Source organism: Astatotilapia calliptera, chromosome 18 (assembly GCF_900246225.1).
Source record: "Astatotilapia calliptera chromosome 18, fAstCal1.2, whole genome shotgun sequence".
NCBI lineage: Eukaryota > Metazoa > Chordata > Actinopteri > Cichliformes > Cichlidae > Astatotilapia > Astatotilapia calliptera.
The window spans coordinates 825,515-844,869 of NC_039319.1; the positions used below are offsets into that span (position 1 = coordinate 825,515).

At 40.2% G+C, this 19,355-nt stretch overlaps 1 protein-coding gene and 1 gene segment (V, D, J or C); one reads left to right on the forward strand and one right to left on the reverse strand.

Moving 5' to 3' along the window:
• Window positions 1-8,558: 8,558 nt before the first annotated feature.
• On the forward strand, window positions 8,559-9,168 carry LOC113010350 (T cell receptor alpha variable 18-like; the record flags this gene model as incomplete). The annotated part of the segment is given in 2 exon segments: window positions 8,559-8,757; window positions 8,843-9,168. Coding segments are annotated over 2 exon segments (372 nt in total), but the record flags the coding sequence as incomplete, so codon positions are not given.
• A 1,808-nt stretch (window positions 9,169-10,976) lies between these two features.
• On the reverse strand, window positions 10,977-19,149 carry LOC113010376 (zinc finger protein 501-like). Its single transcript, XM_026149405.1, has 3 exons — window positions 18,900-19,149; window positions 12,498-12,532; window positions 10,977-12,422 (listed from the first exon to the last, which is right to left on the reverse strand). The coding sequence occupies exons 1-3, from the start codon at window positions 19,069-19,071 to the stop codon at window positions 11,475-11,477; spliced, it is 1,155 nt and encodes a 384-aa protein (XP_026005190.1). The 5' UTR covers window positions 19,072-19,149; the 3' UTR covers window positions 10,977-11,474.
• Window positions 19,150-19,355: the final 206 nt, after the last annotated feature.

A 19,355-nucleotide genomic window follows, 5' to 3' on the forward strand; every position in this document is an offset into this window, starting at 1 on the left:
TAATCCCATGCAAACGTACACCTATCTGGAACCATCTGGGCATATTACAAAACAATAATATGATAAACTTTCCAGATTGGAGTTATAAAGGAATTAAATACCTGGAACATATATTGGAAGGAACAGACTTTATTTCGTTTGACAGACTAGTTACACAATATGGGATCAACAAGAAACGATTTTTGGAATATCAACAAATTAAATCCATAGTAAAAAAGAAATTTAATCCCAGTGAAGCTGAATTACAAACACCACCAAGTGTGATACAATTTTTTAATCTTAAAACTCCCAAACTATTGTCTAAAATATACAGAACACTTTCTAAAATAGATGAATCAATATCCCTTCCTATTGCAAAATGGGAAGCGGATTTATCGATCAGCTTAGACCAAAACCTTTGGTCTCAGATATGCTTAAAAACCTTTCAATGGATCAGAAATCTCAGTTTGCAATTAATGCAATATAAAATATTAAATAGAGTGCACTATACAGGTCATAGGATGTTCAAAATGGGCTTTACGTCTACCAACAACTGCTCACACTGTCAAGCAAATACACCGGACAATTATATCCACGCTCTTTGGTTCTGTCCACCAGTTCAGAAGTTTTGGCGCGAGATATGTGAAGACTTATCAAAGTGTCTGAAACGCAACATTCCAACTTCCCCTTTAGTGTGTTTGTTGGGCAACTTGGATGAGGTCACTGCAGAAATAAACACAGCCCACGTTGTTTTTACGACCCTATGCATTGCTAAGAAAACGGTCCTCATTAACTGGAAAAATAAAAATAATCTTAGTTCTAACCAATATAAAAACCATCTAATAGATCACATTAGTCTTGATACAGCCTCTGCCATCACATTTGATCAACAGCGAACTATAGCAGTCCCTTAATTAACCTCTGCCTGTCCTCGCAAACCACCAACAAAGTCTCGTGGCACCAGGTTCTGTCCTCTATCACTCCTTTTAAGATATCCGAACTCCTCCTTGCGCATTATTCCTCAAGGTGTCCCTTCAGTTCTCATGTGCTTTCACTAGCAACATCTAAACGCTCCCTCCTTGACATAGCCATTCGAGACCACTCTCCAAGCCGACTCGCGGTTCTGACGACATTCAAAATGGACTTATCATCTTCTGTGAGGTTCGTGGAATCAGGTGGCGCTCTGCCAGTTTTGGGGGTTATGATTATAGAAGGTGGTTTTACTCTAATCAGTTCGCAAACCCGTCCAAAGCTGCTGACTGTCACCTCTGTTCATTTCAGAAATTGGTGCCGTTCAGAGTCGATCCACGTCGATACCTGATCGAGGGTTCCCCTCATTCATCCGTTAAGGTTTTCTCTTCTCCCAAAATTCATTCCTAATTGTCTGAGCCCATCCACTTGATTCTATGGAATCCTGGACCGATTTATTGAGGACACGGACTGTTCATCTTTGCTAGCCTTCCCACCAGTTATATTCCTCTCCTCTGGGTGGTGATGTCACTTGGTGTTCATCCTGTCTTCCTTCTCTCACTCCAACCAATCACAGCAGATGGCCCCGCCCCTCCCTGAGCCTGGTTATGCTGGAGGTTTCTTCCTGTTAAAAGGGAGTTTATCCTTCCCACTGTCGCCAAAATACTTGCTCATAGGGGGTCATGTGATTGTTGGGTTTTTCTCTGTAGGTATTATTGTCGGGTCTTGATGCGACTGTCGCTGTGAGTTGGCGCTGTATAAATAAGTTGAATTAAAAATCGAATTATTACCGCAGAGGTCTTTGACCGTACAGTTAGTACTGCTTCTAGGGGATGCCTTCTTTGGGCATCTGTCCGGTCTGGGTGCCACCGCCAGTCCTCTTCAAGGCCTTCCCCAAACTGCAGATCAATTCATGTCTAAGAATTCAACTTTACCTGATAAAAACGCCGTTAAACCTAAAATGAGGACTTCGGCCCAATGAGTGTAATGTGCCTCATCATGTGTAAATGAATTCATACTGAAATCCAACAGTAACTCTCTAAATCCATGGTAAAACCAAAAACCTAATCAGTTCTTAGTTCTTCAGTTTTGTCCCATGCGTGGAGACGTCTCCAGATTCTCTGAATTTGTGGTAAAGACGAGCAATTCTGGCAAACCATCAGACGACTTGGGAGGAAAGCAGCGCTCTGCTGGGTCTGGGATTGTCTGCTTAGGCTGTTGCCCCCGCTACCCGCCTCTGATAAATGGAAAAAAATCAATTCAGTTTTATTTATACAACAGAAAAATCACAACAACAGCCTCAAAGTGCTTTATATTGTAAGCTAGGGTAAGAAAATGGAGCCATTACTGTTTGTATATCACATTTACAGTATTTTTGGCAACAGTGTAATAATGGAGCTTGAGAGTCATTAAGGCAGTAATGGCAGACCTGGGAAACAAACCATCCTTAAATATTATAACATACCAAGCTTCTGTGTTTGAATGCAAAACAAACACGTTGTTGAGCTCGAACGCGCGTGTGTGGCTGAAAAATAATTAAATGACATATTGATTATCAGTAATGTAACCTACAAAATAAAGTTATTGGAAGCTTAAAATGAATTTCAAAATTATTACATTTCAGACTTTTTTTATAGATACGTTTGTAAAGTTTTGATTGTATAAAAATGAAATAAAATAATAATAATTGGTTCATATTTGAAGTATTATTGAATAACAGTACTGTACAATAACTACAGTAGTGGCAGCACATTTATTGTTCAGTAGAAAAATGTCCAGTATGTTGGCTGACATACTTTTTTTCCTTTGAAAATATAAATGGGCTGATTGTAATCGTACTGTAAGTGTCAGCAAACCCACAGTCTGTCTACAAAACACAGGAAGCATTTTCCACACTGCTCAGCTCCACTAGAGGGCGACATCATCCAGTAGGCGGGGCTCTCCTTCTGCACTGTGTTCAACCATTGTGTCAATAATAAGTGCTGCTGTGAAGAGAACAATTCTCAGACTGAATGTTGAACATCAGCTAGTTTCTCCTGTTGATTTAAACCTTGTTGTACAGATGGAACATTGGCTGTGGATTATTCTTGCTGCTCTTTTCTTTGGTGAGATACAAACATCAACATGTTTCCTCTGCTTAAATAAATGTGTGAGTCTGATTAATGGTGAGTTTTTAATCATGTTTATTGATCCATCTCTTCCTCTGCATGTTCTGTTCTTCCTCAGAGTGTAAAGGAGAAGACAAAGTGATCCAGGAACAAGGAGATGTCATTGCTGCTGAAGGAGACACAGTTACACTTGGATGTAACTTTGAAACAACTGATACATATCCATATTTGTTCTGGTACAAACAAGAAGTAAATGACTTTCCAAAATATGTTTTACGACGTGATAAAACAGCCGGCGATAATGCTCAAGAATTCCCAAAGAACAGATTTGATGCTGAACTCAAAGAAAAGTCAGTCCCACTGAAAATCCAGAAGCTTCAGCTGTCTGACTCTGCTGTGTACTACTGTGCTGTGAGGCCCACAGTGACAGGAAACAGCAAAACTCTGTACAAAAACCTTTGGAGCAAAGACAACAGAATACTCCACAACATCCACTAGAGGGAGCCACACACTGTTAAACCTCTGATTCTTGTGTCATTGGACTGATGACAAAGACAACAGAGAAATGAAGCAGTAAAGATCAGAGACAGAGACAGAGCTGCTGTGGAAGCACAAAACTGTTTGATTGGCTGAGCTATTAAAATGGCCCCGCCCACTGAAGTTGAGCTCATCCAATGACATTATTTGTTGGTCATTGTGCTGCAGTGGAAGAACATTGTTCATGTGCTGTCTGTCTGGCTTTAATAACTCCAAAGACATGTTGCTGCACCTCTTTTTGCTTCTATCTCACATTATAGGTGAGTTTAAGAACAGGGATTAAAGTTTAGTTGAAGCTGCTGCATTAAGCAGATATACAGACTGCATTTCACTACTTTTCTTCTTTCTTTTTCCAGGACTAACAGCTGGAGACTCAATCACTCCTCAACAACCTGAAGTCACTAAAACAGAAGGAGAATCAGTCAAACTCACATGTAGCTATGAGACAAGTTATACACTTCCAGAGCTTTATTGGTACAGACATGATTCTGACCTTCAGGCTCCTCAGTTTATACTCTGGAAAGGAGCAAAAGACAGCACAAGTGATTATATCCCCAATAATCGATATGGATCCCAAACATCACCTACAACAACTACTCTGACCATAGCAGCCCTAACCCTGGCAGACACAGCTCTCTACTACTGTGCTCTACAAACACAGTGATACAAAGTGTAGAAGAGGCTGTACAAAAACCTGAACACAGATATCTGACTACTCTTCAAAGAGGAGGGAAGTGGTATTCAAAGCACAGCTTCATATCAGATGGATTCTGCTAATTCCTGTTTTATCAGAGTCACTGTGGTTACAGCTGCTAATGAAACACTGTGGGAGGATTCACATGAGCAGCAAATCCACATCAACCACAAACCAACTGCAGGAACGTTCAGACGCAAAGAAACAATAATGAAATAACTACAAACAGTAAAAACTGTTCATGTGAAATATGTACAGTATACAATATGCTTTCTAACTTTTATTCATATGCATTCACACTCCGATGGATGTATCAGAGAGCAAATCAGGGTTAGTATCTTGCCCAAGGACATTTGGCATGCAATCTGGGGGAGGCAGGGATCAAACCACCAACCTCCCGATCAGCAGCTGACCTGCTCTACCGTCTGAGCTACAGCCACCCCTAAAGGTCATCAGGATATAACTTTCTTATTTATTGGATGACAGTGTTTAAAAATCAGAAACAAAATAAAATAACTCAGTTTCACATGTAACAAAGTCACAACATAATAATCTAATCTAAAGGTGCTTCATGCCTGCATGACCTACTTTGACATTCTCACAGTGTTTTTCTATCGTGGCTTGAACATCTGCTTTAAACTTTCCTTACATTTGACACAAATCCTCTGTGTGAGTCTGATTTTTCAGTGATGTCATGTATATAGTTTCTCACCTGTGTGTTTGTTCTGATTGGGTGTTTACTGCCGTTTCATTGTTCACTCACTCGCTCCCCAATAGATATTTCATAAATAATTAGAAATAATAATAATATCAATCAATCCAAGCTTTATTCGCCACATGCAGGTTTCTCTGCAGTGAAATGGGACCCCCCCCCCCCCCCCCCCGACCTTACACACACACAACACAGACATCACATGGGGATACAGGTTGGAGATCGGTAGCGTTACAGAAAAACACTGAAATATACACTACAATGGGAAAGTACAAGAGGAAAAAAAGAGACCTCTACTCATGCTGTGCTTCCATGGTAGGACAGCATGAGAACAGTAATAATAATAACACAATTAGCAAAGAAGTCAAGTATGTAAAACATGTTAAAAGTGAAAATGAAAACCTGATTAAAATTCAATACATGTAAAATGTGACTATGGTGGTTTGGGTTCTTTCTTCTTCTTCTTTTTTGAGTTTTTCTATCTTAAAATGCTTAGTAGTGTCTTTTATGATTTATTTAGTTAATTCTATATACTGTTCCCATTCTTTTCCATCAGTCTCTGTGTTTATCTTTTATTTGTTCTCGTTGTGCTGTTTTCCCTTTTTTGGCAGCTTTTGTTTTTTTCTGTCTTGTGTTTGCTTATTTTGTAATACCTGACTTTCTCTTTGCATTTTTTGGCTTTATAAGTTGTCCTGACAAATCCAGACTAAGTACTTGTTGGAGTCCTGCCACCACCATGTTGCATTTGTGTCCATAAGATATCACCACATAGCTAATTATGACACACAGCACATGTCAGATGTCCTGAAAGTGTATGGTAATAACTGAGTGTAAAGTGTTGTTACGGTGCCGGCCAGAGATGGGCAGTAACGCGTTACTGTAATCTGATTACTTTTTTCAAGTAACGAGTAAAGTAAGGGATTACTATTGCAAAAAAGGTAATTAGATTACTGTTACTTTCCCGTGGGAATGCTGCGTTACTGCGTTACTAAAACCGTGATTTCTTTGCGAGAATGTCTCACGACAGTGACGTAAGCGAGTGCGACGTTCGTGACAACAGCTGTGTGCAGATCAACAATGGATCATATATCGAGTGCAGAGAGAGTATGAGCGTGCAGCGTTTAAAGCGTGGAAGTTCTGACCTTACTTTGAGTTTGATTCCATAAAAAGTGACAAAAACATTAGTGTCCGCTGTGCGTGGGAAGAAAACTTCTTTTTACAGCGAAAAAACCCCTAAACTTCCAACAAGCACCGAGTAGCTACGACGTAATGGGAAACTCACAGAGAAACTCACAGATTCTTCCACTGACCGCGGCACACCTGCACCAGGGTAAACCTCCGCCTACCCCACTCCTGCTTTACAGGTGAAAATAGAGCAACAGGACCGCTGAGTCTTTGACTTTATTTATTTTCTGCTGTGTTTTACTTGCATCTATTTGAAAGACTGAGTGTAAACACACAATATTTTATTTTATGTGCTGGAATGTGCAGAAAATAGGTTTAACTGTTAAACTAATTTCTTCCAGTCAGAGAATGTTGCATATAATTAAATTTTTGCTTGATGCATAAAGTTAAAAGATTAAAACTAATAAACAAGTTTTAAAAAGAGACTTTTCCATTTGATTACATTTTGTATGATGGATTATGTAGAAAAAGTAGAATTGGGCTGAAAGATCTATCGCTTTATCACCTATTCAGGTTGTAAATCGTGTTTTAAAAAAGTAACTAAGTAACTAAGTAATTAATTACTTTTGAAAATAAGTAATGAGTAAAGTAACAGGATTACTTTTTTGGGGAAGTAATCAGTAATTAGTTACGGATTACTTTTTTCAAGTAACTTGACCAACACTGGTTCCGGCTGAGACAAACAGCTGATTCTGTGTCATAAAGAATTATTTCATGAAGTGTGAGAGATTATCTGTATCTGTGCTTGTGTCAGTGGAGCTGGAGCAGCCTGTTAGACAAGGAGCTCTTACTGTAAGAGGCTGATAGATAACAGCTTGTGCAGTGACCTTCTCTCCACCACAGCTTCCTGTATATCCAGTTTGCATTAAGCCTTCCTCATCACTTTATTCAGTTTGTTGGTGTCACCAGAAATGTGGCTTACGATTGTTACGATTTTCCCCCAGTATACATTCTGCTGTCTTCACAGAAGAGGTGATCATTAGGGGTGGGCTTTGATAATCGATTTATCGATTAATATCGATTCTGGCTTGGATAACGTGATATCGATTCATTAAAATCCTGAATCGATTTTTTAATATAAATTTATTTTGCCCAAAATGCCAGAATCTCAGGTTAAACCTCACAAAATTTCAACAACCACCAAACAGCTAAAACAGTAAATGAGAGCAGGAACACGGCTTCTGCACAAAGATGTAAACACAAAGCGCGGACCCGCCGACGGATCAGAATCACTGAGATGTCGCGTTTCTCACCCGACGGCACGGACACGGTCGGGGCTGAAAGCCGACAGCTCGCTGATTCTGATGTTTCGGCGGGTCCGCGCTTTGTGTTTACGTCGTTTTTGCGCTGATTCTAAAGCTGTTAGTTTTATCTCTCTCCAAACAATATTGACTGAACCAGCAGCAAAAGAAGATCCAAACTTCACATAAACATTGTCATGGACTCCCTCTGACTTTTGCTGTTTTGCTTCCACCAGGATAAAATCACACTTCATGCACAGCTCTCTCTCTGTCTCTGTACTTCAAGAACAGTTTCCTGTCTAAAAATGTTTTCTGCATTATTTGCTTGCTTGTTACGCAGAAGTCTACCGTTGTTTACAGCGCTGTCGGTCGCTGTTTTTTTTTCTTTGACTTACTTCTGAAAAATAAACCAAATTTCTGCTGTTCAGTAGGCTACTGAACAAATGTAAACTTTTAAAAATTATGCAAAATGTGTCTGTGTTTTATCTTCAGCTACTTTGACACAAAGGCCTCTGCTGTGATGCTCACACCTTTGATAAAGTCTTGCAAGTGTCAGCTTCCTTTTTTATAGATACAAAAATATATAAATGTACTGATCTGAATAATAATATTTCTGACTGTCTGAGGCAAAATTTCCCAGATTCAAATCTAACCGAATCGTGAATTGAATCGATTCTAGAAATCAGTGACGATACCCAGCCCCAGTGATCATTGTTACCTGTGTGGACTCTGAGCTGTGTATTTACATTCAGGACTTATTCTTTCAGATTTATTCCCAAATATCCCATGTGTCAGAAACACATCAACTCCCTATCTCCATTGTCACACTGAATATGTAGGCAGGGAGGGTGATGTCTTCTTTTTGGCTTGGACACGTACAGCTCTACATTTGGAGTTGATCCTGAGTCTAATATTCACTTCCTATCTGATCTTGACTTTCAGCTTCAGCAGAGTTTTAATTGTGTTTCTATTAAAAAAATTTGTCTTTGAGACTCTCAAAGTGCCGAACACTACAAGCCACACTCGCCCTTCACACACTGATGTGTTTAAGGATCATTGACTTTTCACTTTGTAGACTTCCTGCTGCCAAGGAAAGCAGAGCAGCAGAAAGACGTGCTGAGTGTGAAGCTGTCAGCAGGGGGAATAACACAGGGCTGTGAATGAGTCCTGTCACTGTGATCAGGCTCCTCCTTCTAATCCACCAACTTAGTGTTGATGAAGACTAAACAGAGAGATCACAGCTTCTTTATACTTGCTGTAGCTCACAGTTACTCTACACTGCAGATATGACGCCTCTGTTCATCTCAGTGCTGCTGGCTGCTATGTGCCTCGGTATGAACACAACTCTGTTTCTTTGATATCAACATTGACGTGATTCTTTAACAGCACACTGATACTGTTTGTTGGTGTTTTACAGAATGCAGAGCACAAAAAGACAACGTGCTGCAAGCAAGAGGAGAAGAGACTGCTGCTGCAGGAGGCACAGTGACACTTGACTGTCTCTATAACAGCAGCAGTTTAACAGGTACTTCTCTCTTCTGGTACAAACAGGATGGAAACAACAGCCCCAAATTCATCCTGAGTCGTGTTAGTGGGGATCAAGGAAACACAGCAGACGAGTTCAAGGAGAGATTTTCATCCACACTGGATTCCAGCATCAGATCAGTTCCTCTGAAGATCCAGAAGCTTCAGCTGTCTGACTCTGCTGTGTACTACTGTGCTCTGCAGCCCACAGTGACAGGAAACAGCAAAACTCTGTACAAAAACCTTTGGAGCAAAGACAACAGAATACTCCACAACATCCACTAGAGGGAGCCACACACTGTTAAACCTCTGCCCAGTTGGGTTTGTTGTAGTGACAATTTGAGTGAATAATGTTTATTGTGTAAAATAACAGAAATTATTCAAGATAATCAGTCATGTGACACAAGCTACTCACTGAAATACAATAACAGCTAGCTAACGTCATACTTCTATTATTTTGTGATGAATCTACTTCCTGCTTCTTCAAAATGTTTGTTCATACAGCAGCAGAGGTAAGGATGAAACAGAAAGACAGAACTGTGTCACATGACCACAGATGTTTCTGCAAAAGCTGCTGCCCACATTCTGCAAGAATACAATGAATCTAACCCCACTAACTGCATGGAGGAAGCCAGAGAAAACCCAACCCAATAAATAAGGATGTGAGTTATTGTCTCTTCACTGAGGATAGACTGACAAGAAACTTTTTTCTCAAACACAGTAAGTACAGGAGATTTTAACAGGTGAAATGTTTAATTTAACGCTTGCAGAGGAACAGAAATCATCAATGAAAATGCTAACTACCTCTATATATGAGCGTCCCACCACGTCTTGAGTCTAAAACTCTACAAAAAAGCTAAAAGTAACAGAAAACGAGTGTCAATGAATTAAATGACCAAAAGAAAATGAGACAAATGAATGATATAAACAGCAACATTAAAAAATTATATCTAAATGAGCTTTCAAGTTATTCTTATTAAAAGAATTGGAAAAGCAGCATGATGGTGCAGTGGTTAGCACATTTTTTAAAAATCTCAAATTTATCACAGTGTAGTCTGACAGCTGGAGGTTCAACTGATCTCACAGGATTCCACTCAACAAACTAGAACACAGGGTAAAGCTGTACTCTGCGGAAACACAAATCTAAAATAAATATTGTATTTCCATTTATTTTATCACTCACTGGCCTTTCCATGCTGCTGGATGCACGTTTGAAATTTTTACAAGACACCTTTAAACATCAAAGGTTACTGTCCAGAACCAGAGCACAAACAAACAACCTGAAATGAAAAAAAAATCAAAAAGAAATTAATTTCATTGATGAAGCAGGTCTTCTCGGTGTGTGTTCTGTTTTGTGATGTAGTAGCTGCAATGACAGCAATGCAAAAGAGATATAAGAGCAGAAACCAAATGTTTGCACTTCATTCAGTTAGGAAACAGTTTAAAGACTTCTACATAGAAAATGTATTCCTCAGTACTGTTGGGCAAGTTACTTTGAAAAAGTAATTAGCTATAGTTACTTCTTGAAAAAAGTAAGTTATTAACTAAGTTACAATATTATAAAAGTAACTAAATACAAAGAAAAGTAACTATGGTGTTACTTTAGAAAAAAAAGTTTAACCCTCTGAGGTCCAGGGTTGATTTGACCTCTACATTTCACCTTTCAAGAACTATTTATCATGCCTTGTTTGGTATCATTCTTTTCAGCACAAACTCACATCTGAATTTACAGTTATGTTTTCAATAATACAATTGATTAAAAAAATATGTAAATAACCAAAACAAACAACCCCCACCCCCATGAAATCTTTTTTTTTTTTTTACTGTAACAACAACAAACATTTAACAAATCATTTTCATAACATGAAATGCAAATAGACATTGTACATTTTAAAAACCTATGCAGGAGTTTTGCAAATAAAAAAGTTATATGCAACTATTTACCAAAAAAATGCAGCAAAGACTTTGTTAATAACCATTTTAAACTATTTACAGAACACTCTGCATCAAATAAGATGCCACACAAATTATTTGTGCCACCACGTTATCTTAAATTGGTCATGTAATTGGTTTACCATGACTACTTTATCCTTCCTCAGCCAACCAGTGGGACTTGTGGGACTGTTTCGCCCCACTAGCTCCCAGCAAGATGAACACAGCTTCAACCAACTGTGTGTTGAGAAACTGTAACGTGCCTGCACCGCATTTTCTTCATAGTAACAGTAACAGCAACAGCATTATAACGATAGAAATAGTAATTAGTTAGATTACTAATTACTGAAAAAAGCAATGGTGTTATCCCCATCACTGTTGCTTGGGTAAAGAATTGATAATGCTCTTAAAACATTTTGTAAATGGAATAATTTGTAAAAATGTGCCACTTCCACCTGCTTTTAAAATGAAACTCTAACCATGACCTCCTCACTACCATGCTGTGCTTACCATTAGTTCCCATGCTGACTTATGTTTAACTTTGCACTCAACACAGCTTACTAAACTGTTAATTTTGTTAAAAGAGTACACCTCTATATGTGTATTTTCATGTGACGCAACAAGTGAGCACGATATCTAAATGAATTCCCACAGGTTTTACAATGATATGGTTTCTCACCTGTGTGTATTCTTATGTGCTCTTTTAAATGACTGTTACGCTTGAACATTTTCCCACATGTTTTACAATGATATGGTTTCTCACCTGTGTGACGTTTTGTGTGTATCAAAAACAAGTTTCTAAGTGGAAATGTTTTCCCACATGTTTTACAATAATAAGGTTTCTCACTTGTGTGAACTTTTTTGTGCCTCAATAAGCCATTACTACGTGCAAACATTTTCCCACATATTTCACAGTGATACCGCTTCTCACCTGTGTGCGTGATCATGTGGACAGTTAAACCATTTGTCTGTCTAAAACTTTTCCCACACACTTTGCAAGAATATGGTTTCTCACCTGTGTGGATTCTCATGTGCTGCACTACAGAACCACTACGTGCAAACATTTTCCCACATGTTTTACAGGAAAACGGCTTCTCCCCTGTATGGATTCTATAATGTCTTTCCATTTCATAATTATATTTGTAGGCTTTTCCACAAACATCACATTTTAAAGACTTTTTACTTTTGTCAGACTTGCACTGACTGTCTGGCGTAGGTTGGTGTTCTACATTATTGTGACCTTTTTTTTTATTTCTTCGTGATTGTGAATCTTTCTTCCTTCCTCCCTGATATTGTCTCACTGCTACAGCAGAGCTGACACAGTTGAGTTGGTCTCTTGTTGGTTCTGGTTCACTGTGGTCTCTTTTCTCAGCAGCAGTCACCATAAAGGTATGATTCTCCTCCTTTAGTACCAGCTGCTCTCCTTCCTGACTGCTACAGAGTTGCTCCTGTTCCTCTTTAATCTGTGGAGCTTCTGGTTCCTCTTGGTCCAGATTGGAGCTCCTCTCCTGGTTCCAGAGCTGCTGATCAGCGATAACTTCCTCCTCCCTACAGAAATGCTGCTGATCAGCGATAACTTCCTCCTCCCTACAGAAATGCTGCTGATCAGCGATAACTTCCTCCTCCTTACAGAAATGCTGCTGTGGGACATCTGGAGGGGAAAAAGGAGACAATTAAAAGAAAGGTGATGTGAAAATAGAAAAAAAATCATACTGAGCAAATATACTGCACAAAAAATAAAGGAAGACTTTGAACATGTATCAGATCAAAATGGAAAATTAAATTAAGCTTGATATCTATAGTGCCATGGACTGGGTATGTGTTCGGAATAGAACTGCACGATTAATCGTTGGAAAATCGCGATCTCGATTCATACTTATGTGCGATCTCATTTCCAAATGACAACGATTTAAAAAAATAAAAAATAAAAAGACGACGATTGTACCGCATTTTGATCCGGGACATAATCTGCATGAAAACAAGCGCTCACTCTTCCTGCTCAACAAATGACAAGGGCGGAGCCTTATACCACGTGATACAGAAGCTGTGCTGTGTGATGCTAAAATTAGCAGGAAAACACAACGGAGAGCACGTCAGGGATGACGAGAAAGTGACAGGAGAAAATCCGTCCCGGTCAACCACCCAAACATCAATAACAGGAACCTTATACAGCGCTTCCCTATACCCGTCGAACTCCTGCAGGCACAAAGAAATCACGGAGGCTATCACTTATCACCTGACCAAAGATATGGCTCCCATCAACACTGTGCAAAACGAGGGATTTAGGAAAATGATCAACACCCTAGACAAACGCTGCACAGTGCCGTCCCGCAACTATTTTTCTATTGTTGCACTACCTGCTCTGTACACGCAGCGTCGAGCAACGGTAGAGACGGAATTACAAGCAGTACAACATTTTACGGCAACAACAAAACGTGAGACATTTGTTGTTTTTATGTTTATTTATTGTTTTTATGTTCAGTCTCAACTGTTACGAAGTTGATGTGCAGTTAATAAGTACAATAAATATTTATACTGGAAAAGAAAATCGTGAGAGAATCGTGATCTCAATTCTAAGCCAAAAAAAAATCGTGATTCTCATTTTATGCAAAATCGTGCAGCCCTAGTTGGGAATGAAAGGATGCCGTGTGGCTGAATTCAAGGACTCCCTAAAAATTTTACTGTAACCACTCAAAATGGTACTCAGTAGTTCAATTGGCCCTATTTGCTTGTAGGGCAGGGGTGTCCAACTCCAGTCCTTGAGAGCTACTGTCCTGCAGCTTTTAGATGCAGCCTTGTTCCAACACAACTGAATCTAATGAATGACTTGTTACCAGGCCTTTGCCAAACTTGATGGCATGCTGAAGAGGTATTCCAACCATTTGATTAAGCTGTGCTGGGGTAGGGATGCATCTAAAAGCTGCAGGATAGTAGCCCTCGAGGACTGGAGTTGGACACCCCTGTTGTAGGGCATGAAATGACAGATGCGTCCAGGGGAATCCCCCCCTAGATCTCGATCTGCCCATCACTGAGCTCCTGGACAGAGTTGTAACCTCGTAGTACCAGATGGAATGAAACATAACATCCCAGATATGAATGGAAATTAAGAAGAATTTAGTGATTCCAACTGATTATTGATAACGCTTAATGTTCCAATTTTGTATCAATTCTGTCTTCGATCCTTATTGCCTCTGCTTTGAGAGTCACCGCTATCATTAAGCAGCACATCAAAGACATTACTTCATACAAATTAATTTGTGCATGTAAGAGGTATTTCTCCTTTGTTGTGATCAGTGCTGGGGTGGTAAATGACAAAAACCCCAAAACAAAACAAAACGTTGCTACACATATTACATGGAGCACTTAAAATTAATTTGAATTAGTACAGTACTGCAGTATTTACTCCTAGAAGAAAGTAACTCATTGTACTAGTCATTACAAAACTTTAATGTTAATGGGGTCAGCTCTCAGCTGCAGCGTCACTCTGGGCTCTTGGCTAGCTTAGCATTAGCATGCTGACTGCACAGGTGCTTGCAGAGTCATAGTTGTGTTAGCAGCCGTTTTGTCCTGGATCCAGTTTCTACTTTACCATCATGTTCTCATCCTTTTGTGCAATAAAAATAAATGTAATGTCCATAATCATGTTGCAGAGTGCGCCGCTATTTCACTCCTCTCACACGCAAACTAAAATCACCTGATTGTAGTGCAAGAACAGTGGGATCAATAACCAGACAGACTAACAATTGAATTACTTGAATTGGATTACCAGGAACCAGTTCTTGAGGACAGCCAGTGCCCAGCAGTCCAGGTCCTTGGATTCCCGTCCCTAACCCACTCTGCTACTTAACTGACCAGATCAATATGCCAGTAGTTTGACTGACCTGATGCTATACTCTGGTTAAAAAGCATTCCTTTACTTTTTCAAGCAGTGCATACTGTTAAAACAAGGCTTAAAAGTAGGAATGTCAGTCAGAAAAACACAGAAAGTTTACACCTCTTGTCAGTGCTGATGATGACTGACATCAGCTGTTGAAAATACGAGAGAAATGCAGAAATGTTGGCTGGATCCTCACAGTTAACAGATAAATCAACTCTCATTAAAAATCAGCTACAAGGAAAAAGGCCACAAATGAATACAGAGAGAATACAGACCCTACTCCACAAGTTAGCCCATGAACAGAGAAAGTCCTGTAAATTCACAGTAACTGCCGTCTCCTTACACACTTGTACAGACTGTATATAACTCCAGCCATGTTGATGGATTGCCTATATTGGCTGGAAATATTAATTTCCGGAGGAAAGGACACAGGCAGACGATGCTTACAGGATGTGATGTGACAACACTAATGAAATATTGATGTGTCATATTTGTCCAAGGCGTATTTCATTGTTATGGAAAAAGAGAATATCAAAATCATGATGACCAATTGGAGTGGTGATTTCTATGACTTTGTGTATATAATTTGGAATTTTGTACAAATGTAGGCCAATAAGGAATATATGATATCATTTCATTCTTCAAAGGTTTCTTTGCATGACGCACAAACAGACACAATTGAAAGGTACAAATGTGCATGACACGAATTCAAACGTGGTGCAGATGTGTGTCACAGGCTGATCTGGCTGTAGGCTGTGGCACGTGGCCAGAGGTGGCGCTGGTTGACTCGAGTCCATGTTAGTGCACAAAGTAAACTGCTCGCTGTAGTTGTGGAGCAAAAATGCTGAAACCGGAGAAATAAAACGATAACGGCGACAAGAGTCTGTCCCGTGAACAACATCGGCGTGGCGTTAATTGTTTGCCGTTTTCGCGATCGCGTCGCACATGAGGACATAACCAAGTGGTACATAAGTACATTTTTCTTACTTAAGTCTCCAAAAAGTCCTCACAATCAGAAACGTTGTTAGCAGAGCTGCTCTGGGCAGCGTTATGGCATAATAATTTTAAGGGAGAATAAAAAGTCGACACACATATCTCATTCCTGACGGAGGACTCTACCACTACACTTCTCCAGTCCATTCACAGAGTCGTTGCATGGTAAGACATGGATAGAGAGTGGGCGGAGCCTTTTACCGTCATTTTATTACGACGCAAAGTACAAACACCTGTGGACACACAATCCAACAGCCCCACTTGTACACAGGTTGGGGAAAAACAATCCTCCGAAAAAACATCTTATATTCCAAACACAAATACAGAGAATTTGTCTAACTTAGACTTTGAAACTGGTTTCGTCATCTGTTCATTTTCACACTCTTTCACATCCGTGATATAATCACTCAAATAATCAGGTCTCTTTCTGATTCTGGATGGATAACGTGTAGCTCCAGCATCTACTTTATCATCAGTTTTAACCTCGGACTCAGTTTGACTGCTTTCACTACCATCTGGAATATCCTCATCCTTCGTCTGTTTGGGTTCACCATCTTTTCTGGATTCATAAACCTCATCTTCATACATCTGATCACTCTGTGTTTGTTGATCCATTGTCGCGGGATTTAGTATTTTTATCAATCTGTGCTTTTCAACTTTCCCGGTTTTTGGGAAATAGATCAAATATGCTGGACTATTTTTGTCATATCCCAAGAAAACACCTTTGTCGCATCTTGGATCCAGCTTTCCCCTATTTTGTTTATAAGCATAGCACAATGATCCGAATTTTTTCATTCTAGAAAGATCAGGTCTTTTTCCAGTTAACATCTTATACGCTGTCTGACCTGTGCGTTTGTTAAAACATCGGTTCCGAATCACTCCCGCGGTTTGTACTGCATATGGCCATAAAGACTTTGGCAATTCGCTCTCAACTAACATGCATCTCGCCATGTCAAAAAGTGTACGCCAGTTCCTCTCTGCTGTTCCGTTTTGATGAGGCGAATATGGCGCCGAAGTTTCCTGCCTAATGCCGTGTCTACTTAATAAATCTCTGAACTGTCTGCTTGTAAATTCAGTTCCATTATCAGAACGAATGCACTTGATTTTCCCATATGACGCCACCTCTGCAATAAATCTTTCAGTTGCTTGAGTTGTATCACTTTTGTGTTTCAGATTATATACAAATGTTGCACCTGAATAATCATCAACAAACGACAAAACATACTTAAACCCTTCTTTAGAGTTTGGCGTAATCGGACCAGCTAAATCCGTATGTACCAACTCTAATGCTGCCCTGGCCTTTTCATCCGGTTCTCGGTTCCTAGTTTGAATAAACTTCCCTTGTATACAGGCTTCACATTGCATATTTTTGTTGATTTTACCCTTAATTTCCATTCCATCAACGACATTTTGCAGATTTTGAACATCCTCATAATTACAGTGTCCTAGAATTTCATGCCACGTTTGCATATCAAAACATCCATTACATTTCTCTTCAAACTCTTGCACAGTGTTTATAAAGAACAGTCTCTCGTGTTCACATATAGGGAATTTTGTTCCATCAACATGTTTAAGAAAACTGTCCCCGTGTTTGAAAACCACAGTGGCTCCGTTACTAGTAGCTGCTTTTACTGACAAAATGTCCTGTGGAAACGATGGAATGTAGAGTGCTTGTTTCAATGTTACCTTGTGACTGCGTCCTTTACTGTCAATCATACTTATCTCAGCATCTCCTCGCCGCTTTGCAGCTCCTCTGCTCCGCCTTCCGTCAGCCAACTCTACACAATGAGCCTCGGGTCGAAATGTGTCATCAAAAGTCTTAAAACTCTCGATCTTCGTAAAGATATGTGACGTCGCTCCCGTATCCACCAGTAGCTGGTTATTCAGCATCTCTTGGCCGCCGTCCGGGACCCTCTGGGGTTCGGAGCCCGTCCTGAACGCGTAGTCCTTCTCCACAACCCCTCTCGCTTCATCCCGTCTTAGCTTCCTTCTACAGGTCGCATCTTTGTGTGTACTACTCCGGCAAAAACTGCACCATACTCTGGATCGGCACGTTCTTGCAGTGTGTCCCTTTAGTCCACATTTAAAACACACAATCTCATTATTCTTTGATCTTCGGTCATCTGCTCGCCATGAAGTAGAATCCTGGTCTAATTGCACTTTTGTCCTCATTACGTTGTCATCAGTTACAGCCGCACGCATTCTCTCGGTTTCTTCATAACTTCTGAGTTTTACTTTAAACTCTGAAAATGTGATTTTTGCTTCGCTCTGTGTAACGTGCACAATCAGGGGTTTAAACGTCTCTGGTAGACCTTTCATTATCATTGCGATCAGAAGTCCATCAGTTAATGACTCACCCGCATTTTTTAACGCTGTGATAATTGCTTCTGCTCGGATAATATAGTCCGTCACACTTTCATTCTTTTCATTTGTGAGAGAAGTAAGTTCGGTGTACAGACTTATGATCCTTGGCTTGCCCACTCCTGCATAATGACCTCTCAAAATATTTAGGGCTTTCCGTCCGTCATCAACTGCATCTCTCATAACTAACGATAAACTTTTTGTCATCATCTTCACCATCGGCTTCTTCATCACCCTCAGCCTTTAAGATGACATCTTTCAAACCTTGTAGTCTGAGATGACCAAGGAACTTCGTTTCCCATATCTCATATTTCCTTTCATCTCCATCAAACTGCAAACGGGAATATCGACTGCCCGACTCTGCCGTGCGTCTGCTCATGATGCACAAAAACGCTTACTCACTCAATCGTGCCAAACTTTTAACACCTGCCGGTAACCTGCGGCTTTCCAGGAAACGCTGCCCTTCCTTTGGCAGTTACAGGATCTCTTTCCTGCTGCTTTGGGCCCATAACCTGTTAGCAGAGCTGCTCTGGGCAGCGTTATGGCATAATAATTTTAAGGGAGAATAAAAAGTCGACACACATATCTCATTCCTGACGGAGGACTCTACCACTACACTTCTCCAGTCCATTCACAGAGTCGTTGCATGGCAAGACATGGATGGGAAGTGGGCGGAGCCTTTTACCGTCATTTTATTACGACGCAAAGTACAAACACCTGTGGACACACAATCCAACAAACGTCCCGCAGAGCTGTGATCAGGATGCTCCCTCAGAGGGACACTCACCTGTCCTGTGCAGCTTGATTTGGGGTTTCCAGGTGATATCCAGCAGTCTGCGCTGACGGTCGATCTCTTCCTCGTACTGGACGATCGTTTTTTCAAACTCCAAGAATATTTGTTCAGCAGCAGCAGTTAGTCGCTCGTTGATGAACTCTCTCAGATACTGAACTGAAGGCATCGTTGCTGCCGCAGCTCACACACTCGGCTCACACACGTGGGACGGTAATGACGCCTTTGTTTGTTTACTTCCGCCTGTGTCACGCGGTGAGGTTCCGGCAGTACACGAGTGTTGCCTTTAGTTCCTTTAACATCTCAGTTTGTTGCAGTAAATGAATAAATGATTGTGAGCAGCAAGGCTGCAGTGAGAAGAGAAAACAGATCCATGAATGACTGAAGCTCCATGCAGGATGTGGAATAAAAACAAAGGAAGTTATTTTGACTGTTTAGCTTTCAGTGCTGACT

Bases quoted from the DNA above. Each gene is read 5' to 3' on its own strand.
- LOC113010376 (XM_026149405.1), bottom strand. From the start codon at position 19,071: ATGCCTTCAGTTCAGTATCTGAGAGAGTTCATCAACGAGCGACTAACT. The intron at 12,533-18,899 runs GTGAGTGTCCCT...TTTCCCCTCCAG, and splicing joins AATCAAGCTGCACAGGACAG to ATGTCCCACAGCAGCATTTC. The intron at 12,423-12,497 runs GTTATCGCTGAT...TGTAGGGAGGAG, and splicing joins ATTTCTGTAAGGAGGAGGAA to GAAGTTATCGCTGATCAGCA.